The 18,068-nt window shown below is 41.2% G+C and overlaps 1 protein-coding gene across 2 annotated transcripts; it reads left to right on the top strand.

Moving 5' to 3' along the window:
• Positions 1 to 1,265: 1,265 nt before the first annotated feature.
• On the top strand, positions 1,266 to 17,745 carry LOC133572685 (transmembrane protein 25). 2 transcript variants are annotated; one of them, XM_061925577.1, is made up of 9 exons: positions 1,270 to 1,514; positions 5,073 to 5,179; positions 7,745 to 8,092; positions 10,135 to 10,425; positions 10,509 to 10,640; positions 10,706 to 10,739; positions 13,209 to 13,309; positions 15,173 to 15,259; positions 15,342 to 17,745. In XM_061925577.1, the coding sequence occupies exons 2-9, from the start codon at positions 5,098 to 5,100 to the stop codon at positions 15,413 to 15,415; spliced, it is 1,149 nt and encodes a 382-aa protein (XP_061781561.1). In that variant the 5' UTR covers positions 1,270 to 1,514; positions 5,073 to 5,097; the 3' UTR covers positions 15,416 to 17,745. The 2 variants fall into 2 exon arrangements, with proteins under 2 accessions (XP_061781562.1, XP_061781561.1); XM_061925578.1 differs by having other exon boundaries at positions 1,266 to 1,514; positions 10,221 to 10,640.
• Positions 17,746 to 18,068: the final 323 nt, after the last annotated feature.

Raw genomic sequence — 18,068 nt, 5'->3', positions numbered from 1 at the left:
CCTGCACAATTACCTCCATCGGTTGTGTTGTTTTTGTTGCACATCATTACATCCATCCATCCATTTTCTACCGCTTATTCCCTTCGGGGTCGCGGGGGCGCTGGAGCCTATCTCAGCTACAATCGGGCGAAAGGCGGGGTACACCCTGGACAAGTCGCCACCTCATCGCAGATCATTACATCCATTGGGTGTATTTTGTACTGTGGTTTAAAAAATTAATATCATGACTAGAGATGTCCGATAATATCGGACTACAGATATTATTGGCCGATAAATGCTTTAAAATGTAATATCGTAAATTATCAGTATCGGTTTCAAAAAGTACAATATATTACTTTTTAAAACGTCGCTGTACGGAGTGGTACACGGACGTAGGGAGAAGTACAGAGCGCCAATAAACCTTAAAGGCACTGCCTTTGCGTGCCGGCCCAATCACATAATATCTACTGCTTTTCACACACACAAGTGAATGCAAATCATACTTGGTCAACAGCCATACAGGTCACACTGAGGGTGGCCGTATAAACAACTTTAACACTGTTACAAATATGCGCCACACTGTGAACCCACACCAAACAAGAATGACAAACACATTTCGGGAGAACATCCGCACCGTAATACAACATAAACACAACAGAACAAATACCCAGAACCCTTGCAGCAATAACTCTTCCGGGACGCTACAATATACCCCCCACCACCTCAACCTCCTCATGCTCTCTCAAGGAGAGCATGTCCCAAATTCCAAGCTGCTGTTTTGAGGCATGTTCAAAAAAATAATGCACTTTGTGACTTCAATAATAAATATGGCAGTGCCATGTTGGCATTTTTTTCCATAACTTGAGTTGATTTATTTTGGAAAACCTTGTTACATTGTTTAATGCATCCAGTGGGGCATCACAATAAAATTAGGCATAATAATGTATTAATTCCACAACTGTGTATATCGGAATCGGTAATTAAGAGTTGGACAATATCGGAATATCGGATATCGGCAAAAAAGCCATTATCGGACATCTCTAATCATGACACTTTTTTCAACATCCCTAAAAATGCCATCTTCTCTTCATTTTTTTTTTAAATCCTCTTAAAGAAACATTGCACCTTTTTTTTTACCACAAGCTTTTGGGGCTGCAGTGCTCTGTGCGCGACTGCTTCTGTCTGAAATAATGGAGCTCTGATTAAAAACGTGTCTTTAATATTCAGTTTGCTCCACCGCCATTTGAATCCATCTTTCCTCCCTCTAATTATCTCTCCGTCTTCTCTTCATCCTCTCATCCCGCTCTCTTTCTCCCTCCCTCCCACTCTCCTCTCAGTGACTTCCTGAGTCAGCAGAGAGTAAACGCTGCTACTGGAGGTGCCGTATCCTGCAGAAACCGTGTGTGTGTGTGAGTGGACACAGATGGGAAAGCGACTGAGTCAGAAAGGCTGCCTCCCATCGCCGTCCTTCGCTCCTCTGCTGCTATGGAGATCCAGCAGGCTGAATCACAGCAGCGTCCGCACAAAGAGCTGAGGTAACACATGTGAGATGATGAAAATGCATTCAAGCACAAGCATCTGTACTGTACTGTACTAGCATGGCAGATGTGTGTGGACCTCTGGTGCGTCTCGCTTGCTCGAGTAAAGCAAGCGTCGCCCGCCTGAGGCCTAGTTAGTGAAGACAATTTCCCTGCTCATCATCGTAAGCTTACGATGTGTCCTTGGTCAGAGGCGGTTCTAGCTTCAATGGCATCCTGGGGCAAGACCCCCCCCCCCCACCTCTCTATTTTCCCCCCTTCATCCTCGCGGCGCCCTGAGAGAACGCTGCGCATGTGTTGGGTATTTAAAACCGTCACCGTCCTCAGTGTTTGTGTCTGCTCCAATAGCAATCAAAGACAACAGAAATACCATAAATTCCGGACTACGGGCCGCTACTTTCTTCCTACACTTTGAACCCTGCGGCTAATCTATGGCTTTTTCTCCGCTGACAGCCATAATGCAAATAGTTTTCATAAGCAACGGCACTGAAAAGGGGTGTTGTTGTTTGTGCCATGGCGCCATCTTTGGATGAGTTGGCTCACTGCAGGTGCTGCTGGGTGACCACTAAGGTATTTCCTTATATTTAGTGCTTTAAAACAGGGGTCTTCAACATTTTTGACTCGGGGGCCGCATTGGGTTAAAACAATTTGGCCAGGTGCCGGGCTGTATATACACTCCGATAATGGCTTTTTTGCCGATATTGTCCAACTCTTAATTACTGATTCCGATATCGACCAATACCGATATATTCAGTCGTGGAATTAACACATTATTATGCCTAATTTTGTTGTGATGCCCCACTGGATGCATTAAACAATGTAACAAGGTTTTCCAAAATAAATCAACTCAAGTTATGGAAAAAAATGCCAACATGGCACTGCCATATTTATTATTGAAGTCACAAAGTGCATTATTTTTTTTTAACATGCCTCAAAACAGCAGCTTGGAATTTGGGACATGCTCTTCCTGAGAGAGGTTGAGGTGGGCGGGCGGAGTATTGGGATAGGGAGTAGCGGGGGGTGTATATTGTAGCGTCCTGGAAGAGTTAGGAGTTAGTGCTGCAAGGGGTTCTGGGTATTTGTTCTGTTGTGTTTGTGTTGTGTTATGGTGCGGATGTTCTCCCGAAATGTGTTTGTCATTCTTGTTTGGTGTGGGTTCACAGAGTCGCGCATATTTGTAACAGTGTTAAAGTTGTTTATACGGCCACCCTCAGTGTGACCTGTATGGCTGTTGACCAAGTATGAAGTGCATTCACTCGTGTGTGTGAAAAGCCGTAGATATTATGTGATTGGGCCGGCACGCAAAGGCAGTGCCTTTAAGGTTTATTGGCGTTCTGTACTTCTCCCTATGTCCGTGTACCACTCCGTACAGCGGCGTTTTAAAAAGTCATAAATTTTACTTTTTGAAACCGATACCGATAATTTCCGATATTACATTTTAAAGCATTTATCGGCCAATAATATCGGCAGTCCGATATTATCAGACATCTCTACACTGTACATACATATATATATATATATATATACACACATATTAATATTAATTGACTTAAAGAGCGCGCACTTGCTGCACGCTCGCCCGACACTGCGGCGCGAGCGCGATGATGTGCCGTTATCGATGGAAAAATGCATTTTTAGACAATATGATTTGCTTAAGCGACTATGTCAGGTTCAAACATCAAACTATCTATTAAACGAGACAAGAAGCAAGGAATCAAGCAGAGACAGAGTTGAATTTTACAGTTTCACCCTATGCTCTAAGGCAGTGTTTTTCAACCTTTTTTGAGGCACACCACCATCAGAAATCATTGAAAAACAAAACTCAGTTGACAGTAAAAAGTCGTTGTCGCAATTGTTGGGTATGACTTTAAACCATAACCAAGCATGCATCACTATAGCTCTTGTCTCAAAGTAGGTGTACTGTCACGACCTGCCACATCACGCTGTGACTTATTTGGAGGTTTTTTTTTGCTGTTTTGCTTGTACTCCTATTTTGGTGGCTTTTTCTCTTTTTTTTGGTATTTTCCTGTAGCAGTTTCATGTCTACATTTGAGCGATATTTCCCGCATCTACTTTGTTTTTATCCTTCTTCGTGGGGACATTGTAGATTGTCAGGTCATGTTCGGATGTACATCGTGGACGCAGTCTTTGCTCCACAGTAAGTCTTTGCTGTCGTCCAGCATTCTGTTTTTGTTTACTTTGTAGCCAGTTCAGTTTTAGTTTGGTTCTGCATAGCCTTCCCTAAGCTTCAATGCCTTTTTCTTAGGGGCACAACCCTTTTTGTTTATTTTTGGTTTAAGCATTAGATACACTTTTACCTGCACACTGCCTCCCGCTGTTTACGACATCTGCAAAGCAATTAGCTACCTGGTGCCACCTACTGATATGGAATAGTATTACACGGTTACGCTGCCGAGCTCTAGACAGCACCGACACTCAACAACACATCATTTGCAGACTATAATTACTGGTTTGCAAAAAATATTTTTTTACCCAAAATAGTGGTTGAAAAACACTGCTCTAAGGTACGTGCTCCTCTATTTATTCGGGAGGTCCCTAGTTAACATCACTGAGGCTGCTTCTGAAGGGAGGGGTAATGCAAGCAGCCCCAATAGACACAATACATGATTATTCAGAATGGAAATGTGCTGACACTCGTGATTTCGCCCCATCTCTGTTTTATCTGCGTTGAGGTACTCGATGTCCGTCCTTGGCTGTCAGCAGGCAGGGTCTGGAAACAAACTGCTGATACGAGACAAGTCGCAATGGAAGATTACAAGTTGTGTGCCTTTGCACAGATAGAAAATTACAACTTCAGCACAATTGACAATAACTATAGCAACGGCCTTTAAGCATAAGAGTTGTGTGATAACTTATACATAATTATTCTAACAGACTAAGAGACACTGAGTGGTAGAAAATGGATTGGAAAGGATAGATTTAAAAAAATATTTAACTTGGGACTTCCCGCGGGCCGTCTTTTGGACGCGGGCGGGCCGGATCTGTAGTTTGGGGACCCCTGCTTTAAACCGTAGGCACAAGTGCCGTTTCGTCTTCTCGTCATCCATAGCTTTTCTACTCGTACGGATTTTTCATTCATCACGCCAAGAAACGTTTGTAAGTTTTACAATACAACTAAAACAATTTCTACTTACCAAACCGTCCCAGATGAACTTTTTTAAAAACGAATATTTAATAATAATATACTTAGTCACCAATAACACAAAATTGTGGCCTTACTCTTATAAAATTTCCATTTGCAGCATTTTTTTTTTTTTACAAATAAAAAAAAAGAAGCAAAGTGGCCCCCCCATTGTTGACTTTTCAGTATGCGGCCCTTGGTGGAAAAGTTTAGACATCCCTGATCTAAAATATTACAAGCTCTCAAAATAAAAACAAAATACACTTAAAAATGTTTAAATAAGCAAAAAATCTGCCTAAATATTTTGATTTGAGAGTCGATATTAGAGCATAAATATCTGGTATCGATATTTCAGTAGGGACTCGCACATCACTGCTGTGTGTATACCAACGAGTGGTGGTCTCTCCCTGCAGGTAGAAGTGTGTATGCTGAGCTAGCATGGACAATGCATGCAAGACATGGTGGTCATCTGGCTGTCGGGCTGTTGTGTTTCTCCACACGCTGGCCTTCTCCTACACAGGTAAAGACTGCTCTCACTCAATAAACCAAATCATGTGACTGCGTGGGGTTTTAGTCCTTGACTAAGCACAAACCGAGAAGGACGACACAAGAAACTAACCACTAAAGCTTCAATGTAAAGTAGAGGTGATCGATCCAGATGTCGTTCCTATTGATACCAAGTGTAGTATTTGATTGATATTATTTTGTTTTTATGGCTACAAAATAATTTTTGAGATTTTACAAACTCAGGGAGTGAGTCTCTGGATGCAGGAACGCTTTGAAGGCAAATCCTAATGATTTAAATGGCAGCCAATAGTAGTTTTTGTTTAGTTATTGTGCACTAGCCACTTTATTTTTGTTAAAAAATATTGTATGTAGCATTCAATACCACACATTTAATGCAACATACAATGATACTTGCAAATTCTACATTTACTAATATAACTTACTTACTTATGCCATAGTATTACCTGAGGAACATAGGCCGTCAACGAAAGCCTTCCATCCATTCCGGTCTTGTGCCCTTCGGTCGAGTTGTTGCCATGACAGCCCCTCAGCCCTCATCTCCTGTTCCGTGCTTCTTCTCCAGGTTGTTCTTGGTCTCCCTCTGTTTCTTTTTCCCTGTGGGTTCCATGTTAGTGCCTGTTTGGTGATTGATTTATTGGGTTTTCTTAGTGTGTGGCCTATCCAGCTCCACTTCCTTCTCCTGATTTGCAATTCCACTGGTTCTTGTTTGGCGAGTTCCCACAAGTTGGCATTGGTGATGGTGTCTGGCCAGTAGACTCTTAGGACCGACGGAGGCAACGGTTTATGAATGTCTGTAGTGCAGGGGTGCTCATTACGTCGACCGCGAGCTACCGGTCGATCGTGGAGGGTGTGTCAGTCGATCACCAGCCAGGCATTAAAAAAATAGTCCTAAAAATGAGCGATCATAAATCTTCACTATGACGCCACTTTCGTCACTTGATTGACATTCACGGCACCCGAGGGTCTTCTGAGATGACGCTGGCTGCTGCCAGCTCATTAAAATTACCGACAGGAAGGAGAGAAACACTTTATTTCAACAGACTCTGGCGCCGTACCTGTCGTCAAAACTCCAAAGACCGACTGCACAGTTGCACAAGAAAAGCTCTGTTTCATCCTGCCTGCGCTAACAAAATAAGAGTCTCAGAAAGCTGGCGTGCACAAGCTAGCAAGCTACGGAGTTTGCCGACAATATATTTCTTGTAAAGTGTATACAAAGGAGTATGGAAGCTGGATAAATAAGATGCCAAAAACCAACCACTTTCATGTGGTATTGGACAGAAAGGAGGACTTTTTTTCTCCTCCATTCGAAAATGCGGACATTATCAGCACTACTGTCTGATTCCAATCAATGCAAGTCATCAGAATCAGGTAATACACCAACTTATATTCTTGTCTTCATGAAAGAAAGGAATCTATATGTGTTAAACATGCTTGTATTATCTTTAAACACCTTTAACTTATTAACAATATTAACTATATGTGTTAAACATGCTTGTATTATCTTTAAACACCTTTAACTTATTAACAATATTAACTATATGTGTTAAACATGCTTGTATTATCTTTAAACACCTTTAACTTATTAACAATATTAACTATATGTGTTAAACATGCTTGTATTATCTTTAACCACCTTTAAGTTGTTAACAATATTAACTACGGTATATGTGTTAAACATGCTTGTATTATCTTTAAACACCTTTAACGTATTACCAATATTAACTATAAGTGTTAAACATGCTTGTATTATCATTAAACACCTTTAATTTATTAACAATATTAACTATATGTGTTAAACATGCTTGCATTATCATTAAACATCTTTAACTTGTTAACAATATTAACTATATGTATTAAACATACTTGTATTTTCATTAAACACCTTTAATTTATTAACAATATTAACTATTTGTGTTAAACAAGCTTGTATTATCATTAAACACCTTTAACTTGTTAACAAAAACATAGATTTTATAAATAAGTAAATATAAATTATATATATAAATGAGGTAGATCCCCACGACTTGATCAATTAAAAAGTAGCTCGCCTGCAGAAAAAGTGTGAGCACCCTTGCTTTAGTGAGTATGCTATTGGTGGTTTTCCATGTTTCTGATCCGTACAGCAGGATGGATTTGACATTTGAGTTAAAGATTTTCAGTTTGGTTTTGAGAGAAATGTTTTTTTGCTCTCCATATTTTGTTTAGTATGTTGAATGGTGTTCTTGCTTTCCCTATTCTGGATTTGACATCTTCATCTGCCCCTCCATCTACACTGATTATGCTCCCCAAGTATGTAAAACTGACTTATTTACTAATATAAGCCAAAAGGGAATAAGCGGTAGAAAATGGATGGATGGATGGAAGCTTAATAAAAATGTTTATTGTGATTAGATTAATTACCTGTTATAAAACATGTTCAGTTCTATAATCCATTGTCAAAGTACTTGGGATCGGATTGGATCTGAGGCCAAAAATCTTCTAAAATGCTTCAAAAATCCCTTTATTTTACTCATACTTGAGTACAAATACTGTACTTTCCTACTTCCTGTTCCCACAGGTGCCGTTGAACCCGCCCCCAAAATTGACGGACATCATCGGGCGGCGGTAACACTAAGAGAAAACATGACGCACCGGTTCCGCTGTCAATCAGACGGATGGGATCGCGAAGCCCCGCCCTTGCTGACCTGGTACCTAAACGGGGAGCCGCAGAGGGTGGTCTCTCCAAAAGGCGGTCAGGTGATGACCACGCCTCATAAAAGGTCTGAGGTGAGGAGATTAGGAGCCAATCACAGCAACAGCTCCTTCGCCCTCCGGGCCAGGAAGTGGGACAGAGAGCTGGTGTGTGTGGCGTTGGACCCCAAGTCTGGCACCAGCTACAACGCCACGGTCACTCTCAATGTCCAGTGTGAGTGCCATTAAAACAACTTTCTTTTGGTCACATTGATAAACTACTACCAAACTATGTATTTTACAGTTTGTTATGCATTTTATCGCCATCTGCAGAATTGGAAAGGAATACTATAAAGACCAGTGTTTCTTAACCATAGGGCCTGGGCCCATTGTTGGGCCGCGAGCGTCCTCTAGGCCAGTGGTCCCCAACCACCGGGCTATCGATTGGTACCGGGCCGCACAAGAAGAAAAAAATTAAATAAAAATAATACATTTATTTTTATGTTTTTTATTTTTATTAAATCAACATAAAATACACAAGATACATTTACAATTAGTGCACCAACCCAAAAAACCTCCCTCCCCCATTTACACTCATTCGCACATAAGGGTTGTTTCTTTCTGTTATCAATATTTGTGGCTCCTATATTATATATCAATATAGATCAATATGCAGTCTGCAGGGATACAGTCCGTAAGTACACATGATTGTATTTTTTTATGACGAAAATAAATAAATAAATAAATACCTTTTATTTTAGTATGCCCCAAGTGGAGGAGTTCAAGTACCTAGGAGTCTTGTTCACGAGTGGGGGAAGAGTGGATCGTGAGATCGACAGGCGGATCGGTGCGGCATCTTCAGTAATGCGGACGCTGTATCGATCCGTTGTGGTGAAGAAGGAGCTGAGCCGGAAGGCAAAGCTCTCAATTTACCGGTCGATCTATGTTCCCATCCTCACCTATGGTCATGAGCTTTGGGTTATGACCGAAAGGACAAGATCACGGGTACAAGCGGCCGAAATGAGTTTCCTCCGCCGGGTGGCGGGGCTCTCCCTTAGAGATAGGGTGAGAAGCTCTGTCATCCGGGGGGAGCTCAAAGTAAAGCCGCTGCTCCTCCACATCGAGAGGAGCCAGATGAGGTGGTTCGGGCATCTGGTCAGGATGCCACCCGAACGCCTCCCTAGGGAGGTGTTTAGGGCACGTCCAACCGGTAGGAGGCCACGGGGAAGACCCAGGACACGTTGGGAAGACTATGTCTCCCGGCTGGCCTGGGAACGCCTCGGGATCCCCCGGGAAGAGCTGGACGAAGTGGCTGGGGAGAGGAAAGTCTGGGCTTCCCTGCTTAGGCTGCTGCCCCCGCGACCCGACCTCGGATAAGCGGAAGAAGATGGATGGATGGATATTTTAGTATTGTATTGGATTTGTATGTCTTCTCAATTGCGTTGTATACGTCTATCCTAAGTATTGTAAAGCTAAAATTGAGTTGGAGTTGTGTTTGCTCTATTTTCTTTTATTAGATTTGCATTCTGTGATTTTTGTAAATAACATTTTTTAAATAAGTTTAAAAAAAGACGTTTTTCTAGGCCAACACTGCATGTTAGTCCTACGTCAACAGCCAGGAGGAGTTTTTGTAACCTGGTTTGAAAAGGTTTTATTATAATTTGTTTACCAAATAATATCATTCCATCCATTTCCTACCGCTTGTCCCGTTTGATGTCGCAGGGGGTGTTGGAGCCTATCTCAGCTGCATTCGGGCGGAAGGCGGGGTACACCCTGGACAAGTTGCCACCTCATCGCAGGGCCAACACAGATAGACAGACAACATTCACACTCACATTCACACACTAGGGCCAATTTAATGTTATTAATCAGCCTATATTACGAGATTTATGTTAAATCGACAATCGATTCTGAATTGAATCGTAATCAAATAGCTTTGTGAGGTGGCCAAAAATTCCCAACAGTGGTGAACATGGCTTTTTATTGTGGTCTTAACTCAGAATTAGCATACTCAGGATTGTCTGTCCTGGAACCTGATCTTAGGGTAAATCTATTCAAACCTCAGGTATAAACTCGGAGTTTGTTGAACTTCTTACCTGGAATACCCCCTGAACAAAAAACACAAATCTTGCTTGTATATGGATTTGATACTGTTATCTATATAATCGATATTTGGATCGAAGCGCCCACTGATACTATTGCTTGGCCTTGGCGGAGGTCTGCAATGTTTCTACCAGTGATCAAAGTGCTGAGTCATCCCTTTGCTATGCCTTCTAGTTCAGCCTAAGATCCTGCGGGTCAGCGCACACTACAGTGAAACCTCAGACCCGGGCCTCATCTTAGTCCTCTTTGCTCTGGTTCAGTCCAACCCGCCTGCCACCTTCGCCTTCGTGGACCAGGCTGGCCAGCTGGTGGCGAACACTTCGGACATCCTCCTCCTCGACTCGCACAACTACCCCTGGCTGACCAATCACACGCTGAAAGTGACGCTCAGCAGCCTATCGAGGAATATCTCGCTGAACGCCAGCAACAGCGTGGGCACGGCGCAAAGCAACCTCACACTGGCAGGTCACTGGCGTGGCAAACCAGGGCTGTATTTGAAAAACTGGTGTTTACCTTCGGTACCGCCTTACTTACTGTCTCTCCTCCAGAGTTCCTGCAGTCTCGTGTGGAAGTGCCGATGCTGGGAATCGTAACTGGCGGGGCGATGGCCTTCATGGCTCTTCTCATCCTCAGCCTGATTGTCCTCTGCCTCATGCACAAAACAAAGAGCAAGTCTCTTGGTAAGACATGTATCCCCTTATGTGTGTGAGCACTGTATAATTAGACTCACTGTATTTTGTTACAGATGATTCAGTGGAGATTGTGATGACAAAGAAAAGGTAAAAACTGTTAACATTTCCTGACTTGGGGGGAATATTTGACAGGGCTTATTATGTTTAACACAAGACGTTATCAATTGCCTGCTAATATTCAACGTTTAATCACAAAAAGAGATGTGAGGTACAACCTCAGAGGAATGGCAACATATAAACATGCTTAAAAGAGCCATATGTAAATAATCTGGCCAGAAATCGTACTGCAATCATGGTCAAAATTCTGTAGTCCCCTCCCCCTCTCCCTGACTGAGGTTGCCAGATACGGAGCCGAATCAATCTCGATCGACTGGGCTACTCCAAGGAACTTCAAACTTCCACTGCCTCTTACTCGGGGTTGAGGTGCTAAGACCATAATAGCTGAATAGACAAGCCTTTTGTCAATAACAAAACTATAACCCACACATTTTACACAGAAATTAGGCTATTTTCAGGAAGAAGGACGTCATGCCTGCGTACAATATCACAACAAATGGCAATCATATGGTTATAGTCAGTACTATCAAAAAACAAAGACTAAAACAAACTACAACAAACGCTAGCAATGGTTAAAGGCCTACTGAAACCCACTACTACCAACCATGCAGGCTGATAGTTTATATATCAATGACGAAATCTTAAGATTGCAACACATGCCAATACGGCCGGGTTAGCTTACTAAAGTGCAATTTTAAATTTCGCGCGAAATATCCTGCTGAAAACGTCTCGGTATGATGACGCCGGCACGTGACGTCACGGATTGTAGAGGACATTTTGGGACAGCATGGTGGCCAGCTATTAAATTGTCTGTTTTCATCGCAAAATTCCACAGTATTCTGGACATCTGTGTTGGTGAATCTTTTGCAATTTGTTCAATGAACAATGGAGACAGCAAAGAAGAAAGCTGTAGGTGGGAAGCGGTGTATTGCGTCCGGCTGCAGCAACAACACAAACACAGCCGGTGTTTCATTGTTTACATTCCCGAAAGTTGACAGTCAAGCTTTACCATTGGCCTGTGGAGAACTGGGACAACAGAGACTCTTACCAGGAGGACTTTGAGTTGGATGCGCAGACGCGGTACCGTGAGTATGCATGCAGCTGCGGTTTCCAAACATTTGATCGCTTGCCCGTACGTGCGTGCCGCTATGTGCATGTCACCTACGTAACTTTGGGGAAATATATGTGCTGTATGAACTTTGGGGAGGTGAACGGTACTTTGGGCTGTGGGATTGAGTGTGTTGTGCAGGTGTTTGAGTTGTATTGGCGGGTTATATGGACGGGAGGGGGGAGGTGTTTGTTATGCGGGATTAATTTGTGACATATTAAATATAAGCCTGGTTGTGTTGTGGCTAATAGAGTATATATATATGTCTTGCGTTTATTTACTGTTTTAGTCATTCCCAGCTGAATATCAGGTCCCACCCGCCTCTCACAGCATCTTCCCTATCTGAATCGCTACCACTGCCCTCTAGTCCTTCACTCTCGCTTTCTTCATCCACAAATCTTTCATCCTCGCTCAAATTAATGGGGAAATCGTCGCTTTCTCGGTCTGAATCGCTCTCGCTGCTGGTGGCCATAATTGTAAACAATGTGCAGATGTGAGGAGCTCCACAACCTGTGACATCACGCGCATATCGTCTGCTACTTCCGGTAGAGGCAAGGCTTTTTTATCAGCGACCAAAAGTTGCGAACTTTATCGTCAATGTTCACTACAGCAAAAATATGGCAATATCGCGAAATGATCAAGTATGACACATAGAATGGACCTGCTATCCCCGTTTAAATAAGAAAATTGCATTTCAGTAGGCCTTTAAATGGGTGAAAATTAGTAGAGCATACTTAGCAGCCTAATGTACGCCCAAAACAAAAGAGGAGACATTTTACCAAGGTATGCCTATAGGCTACTGTTTCAAATGTTTCAAATTGCCATATAACTTGGTACATGTAGTCCACAATATGCAAACACGAATGATGAATTCTTTTGTCATGTGATTTGGCTGTCTTCATACACAATCCTTAACAGTGAGATGCTAGCTGGTAGCTACTGAACAACAAAGCTAGAATTTCGACTATCATGGTCTTAGAACCCCACAAAAATATTAAGCACAACTTGGAAATGACCATAAATACTTTAAATGTGTCTTATACAACGTCAAAATACTCACATTGTCAGGTATTAGTGCACCTATTGAAAGCAACAAAGAGAAAACAAGTTACCGTAAGTAACGCAAGTAAAGGAGGAAGCGGAAGTGACACGTTCCGACAAAATGCTTCAAAATAAAAGTCTTTGCAAAACGTACAAAACAATTTGAGATTTCTTAACAGTGACACTTAAAATATAATGTTTATAGTGATGAGTTAGTTAAACATTGGTGCTCGATGCATTAGAATAGTACACACACTTTTCCACAAACATGTTTTTAATGTATTGTTTGTACACTAAACAAGCTATTGCGACGTAAACACATTTTGACATGTCTTTATTTATTTTCACAGTGAGTCGACCAACCTTAAAGCAGTGAGGGCTTACATCCCAAGAGAGAACATGTCGCTGCCTTCCAACATGCAGCTCCATGACCTCAGCACGTTGAAAAAAGGTGAGCCTTGAACTTTAAACCAAGAGCATAATATTCATATTTTGCATTGGACTTCAGATGATATAGTTGTCACATACAGTAGACTGATCACATAATTCATAGCAGTTATGTTGTTATCTCTGCCCACCTACAATATAGCACAAAAGTGATAGTGGTAGCCCCTTTTTTTATGTGATTATAAAAAATATGACAAAATTAACTTGATTGGTCTGAGTTAGTTTTTATGTTGTACAAATAATGTATCTTTGTTAATTGATTCAGACCTGTATTGGCCGATACCCATATTAATCAGATACGATACCAACATGAATTACGAATGTAGTGTGAAAAATTAGTAAAGGCTTGATCAGTTCTCAAACAAAGAACAATGCTAGGTATTAAACACTAACCGGTTTATTATTATGCTGTCTTTAAGTTGAAGTGGAGTGGTTATTGGTTTTTTTTGGCGACATTTAGTGGCCACAATAATTCATTAAACTAAGATCAGTAAGTTGAATGATGCGGACACGTTTGTTACTGGATACTTTCTAACACGCTTCCCGCCTGGGAGACGTAGTAAGTAATAAGCAACTATAATTATTCGATGCTTGTTTATATTGACAGATGTCCTGTTTTAGACTGCAATATTTAGACTTAGACTTAGACAAACTTTATTGATCCCCAAGGGAAATTGTTCCACACAGTAGCTCAGTTACAAGGATGGAAAGGGTAAGGATGGAAAGGATAATGCAGGTATAAAGTAGACTAAAATATGTACCATAGTAGCAATATAAAATATAACATATATGTAATATTTACATATTATATACAATGTGTATATAATATATACTGATATATTATATTATTATATTATATTATATTTTTATATAATATATACAATATGTAACACATTCCAATTAATAGGGACGGTATAGCTCGGTTGGTAGAGTGGCCGTGCCAGCAACTTGAGGGTTCCAGGTTCGATCCCCGCTTCCGCCATCCTAGTCACTGCCGTTGTGTCCTTGGGCAAGACACTTTACCCACCTGCTCCCAGTGCCACCCACACTGGTTTAAATGTAACTTAGATATTGGGTTTCACTATGTAAAAGCGCTTTGAGTCACTAGAGAAAAGCGCTATATAAATAGAATTCACTTCACACACACTTCACAATTACCATATACAATAATATTACAGTATATGTAACAGCTGCATCAAAAAACAAACAAACAAACAAAAAAAAAGGTACTTATTTACTTATGTATGTCTAGCTCATGTGCTATTGTGTGCTTAGCTGTTGTGTAGCTGCTAGCTCCCAGTAGGCAAAAAATGCAAGGAAAGCCCAAACTTGTGTGCTTATTGGTGGACATTTAGATGTTACCTGTCTGTTCAGCTTTGCACAAGTGCACACACTGCAGGACTGCTTGTATCTGGGATTTTAAATATGAGCCGATACACGCCTGATATCAAGCCGATGTCCAATATCAATATCAGATTGATGCGCCTCTAATATTGGCTGAAAAAGTGCTCCAAAGTACCCCAGCAGGCACAAGACGTTAAAACAACTCTGAGAACTTGTTGAATGCGGTCCTGACGTTGGAACATTCTTTTTGACGACGTTTAATCAATGTTGGGTTCTGATGTTGATTTTACCATTGAATTTCCCAGCCAACAAAGTGGATCTGACGTTAGACATCAACGTATTTACAAATACAACTATTTTGCAACGTTGTTTCAAAGTCAGTTATATGTACAATCAACGTTGTATCAACGTCTTGTGCCTCATTCAAGATTTACTATTGTACAACTTCAAAGTTAGTGTATCTTGTTTACACTTTTTGAAAATGTCCTCTATTGCGCCAATAATCCTTCATCACTCTCTGAAGCACGGGAGACTGCACAGCAAAACGGTGGCGGACAGAAGAAGAAGGAAGAGGAGGATGAAGACCTGTCGTTAGCCTACGCTGCCAGAGGTCAGGTCTCGCTGTTGCATTCTTTATTCAAAGTCCGAATAGTGTTGGTATTTGATTTTCTACATTGTGTGTTCTCTCCCAGGGTTTGCCAGATATCCCATGGTGGGATACATCTACAAAGTGAACAGCACAAGCAGTGAGGAGATCTGGCTGTGACGGACCTCCAAAGCAATACACATATTATATGTGCATGTATGACTATAGTTTTTGGAGGTTAATTTGTGTCTTTTTTACCAAAGCTTTCTTTTCGACACTGAATTTATGTAGCAGAATTTATTTAGCATTTGAATGTTGTGAACTTAATTTTTTTTTTTTACATCAAATTATGCTGACAATCTCATTGAATAAAATTTTGTGAGAAAAATTTGTGTTTAAAAATTCAGTTTGTAAAAATAGAGCATATAAAAGTTCAATGTCTACAAATACAGTGTTTTAGAATTCACCGTAAAACAGCATATTAAAAGTCAGTCTATAAAAATATAATATAAAAAAATATAAAAATGCAGTGCAAAAATAAATATATTAAAATTCTGTGTATAAAAAAAATATAAAAATGCAGTGCAAAAATAAATGTATTAAAATGCAGTGTATAAAAATTCAGTGTAAAATAATTCAGTGCAGAAATATTTCTTCAAATTTAAGAGTCACTCCAGGTAAATTAAGACTGGTTCCGAGACAGGACCGATTGCTTTAACTTACTGTAAGTGGGTATTGAGTTTTGAAGCAATGAATATGTTTGCACTGAATTTTTTTCACCCTTATTGTTTTAATACACTGCATTTTTACACATTGCATTTCAAAACACTGTATTTGAAAAAACTCAATTTTTAAACACACAGATTTTGCTCACACATTTTAATTCAATCAATATCGAACTAAAAAATGCGGTTCACAAAATTCAAACGCAAACAATTTGTTATGATCCGTTGCCAGTTGTTCTGTTAGTTTGACTACCTCAGTTCTGTTTTCAATACCCCTGGGTTTGTGTTTTGGTTTCCTTGGGTGCTGATTAGTTTCACCTGCCTCTGTTTAGTGTTCGGGACGCTCACCTGCTCCTGGGCACTAATCAGAGAGCTACTTATTCCTGTCTTTCGCCACACACGGTCTGGCTGATTTATTTGCTTCAATGCAACACGTTACGCCGTTACCTTTTCGATTCCGGGTACACTTGGCCCGGCGACCCACCACCAAGTCCTCCCTCCGCCCTCCCATGACTTTTGAACTTTCTCTTAGTTTTTTTCAGGGGACATCTGTACATCTGGCCTTAAAAGGGGGGGTACTGTTATGATCCGTTTCCTGGAGCATGTTTTGTTCCGTTAGTTTGACTACCTCAGTTCTGTTTTCAGCACTCCTGGGTTAGTGTTTTGGTTTCCATGGGTGCTGATTAGTTTCACCTGCCTCTGTTTAGTGTTTGGGACGCTCACCTGCTCCTGGGCACTAATCAGAGAGCTACTTATTCCTGTCTTTCGCCACACATGGTCTGGCTGTTTTATTTGCTTCCATGCAATACGTTACGCCGTTACCTTTTCGATTCCGGGTACACTTGGCCCGGCGACCCACCACCAAGTCCTCCCTCCGCCCTCCCATGACTTTTGAACTTTCTCTTAGTTTTTTTCAAGGGACATCTGGCCTTAAAGGGTGGGTACTTTTATTAGCCGTTTCCTGGAGCATGTTTTGTTCTGTTAGTTTGACTACCTCAGTTCTGTTTTCAGCACCCCTGGGTTGGTGTTTTAGTTTCCATGGGTGCTGATTAGTTTAACCTGCCTCTGATTAGTGTTCAGGACGCTCACCTGCTCCTGGGCACTAATCAGAGAGCTACTTATTCCTGTCTTTCACCACACACGGTCTGGCTGTTTTATTGCTTCCATGCAACACGTTACGCCGTTACCTTTTCGATTCCTATGCTTGTTTTCCTTTTGCTAAGCTTTAGCTTTGCTCCCCTTGCATTCGGCATGCGTTGCTTTTGTTTGAATCCCGCATGTTTCATAGACAATAAATCCTTGTCTCACCTGCACAGTTCCTGCTGCATCTTGGGAGAACGACCCGCACAGTAAAATGCAACCAAAGCGTGACGCAATTCAAGTTACAGTACATAAATTCAGTGTAAAAAAAAAAAGGCACAAATTAACCTCTGTACTAAATCAACAACAACAAAAAAAAAGACTGCCCGCCCTCCATTTTGTTGATTGCACAAAAAGAAAAGCCACAACAATGTTGTCTTATTGCGACATCAAAACTTAGGTGTTCCGAAATGTCTCAACTAAGCGTGTGAACACCTAAACCATTATTATTTTTTTATTTTACAGTTCTGGAATACCATGTGTAACCACGCTGATGTCACCCATGCTGTGAATTGTTTCTGGAATGCGTTTGTCGTGCTATGCGTATGAGATTATACCAATGGATTTGATGTATGTATTTAAATATGCACATGCAACATGTCAGGTAATGTAAATTTGTTTGCAAATGAACTTAATCGTATTTAATAAAGATGATATACTAAATTGGCCCTAGTGTGTGAATGTGAGTGTGAATGTTGTCTATCTGTGTTGGCCCTGTGATAAGGTGGCGACTTGTCCAGGGTGTACCCCGCCTTCCGCCTGAATGCAGCTGAGATAGGCTCCAGCAACCCCCGGGGCCCCAAAAGGGACACGCGGTAGAAAATGGATGGATGGATAAGAGTACATGTTGTCTCTACTGGCTTCCACTAGGGAGTGCTGCAAGGTGCAGTATAAGAAAGTTCAAAGTGCGTGCGTGCGTGCGTGAGATGCCAGGTGCTGACGCTAAGTTTTTTCTATAGTTCAAACAG

This window comes from Nerophis lumbriciformis, linkage group LG30, assembly GCF_033978685.3.
Source record: "Nerophis lumbriciformis linkage group LG30, RoL_Nlum_v2.1, whole genome shotgun sequence".
NCBI lineage: Eukaryota > Metazoa > Chordata > Actinopteri > Syngnathiformes > Syngnathidae > Nerophis > Nerophis lumbriciformis.
This window is presented reverse-complemented; position numbering and strand designations above follow the sequence as displayed.

Bases quoted from the DNA above. Each gene is read 5' to 3' on its own strand.
- LOC133572685 (XM_061925577.1), top strand. From the start codon at position 5,098: ATGGACAATGCATGCAAGACATGGTGGTCATCTGGCTGTCGGGCTGTT. The intron at 8,093-10,134 runs GTGAGTGCCATT...TATGCCTTCTAG, and splicing joins GGTCACTCTCAATGTCCAGT to TTCAGCCTAAGATCCTGCGG. The intron at 10,641-10,705 runs GTAAGACATGTA...ATTTTGTTACAG, and splicing joins AACAAAGAGCAAGTCTCTTG to ATGATTCAGTGGAGATTGTG.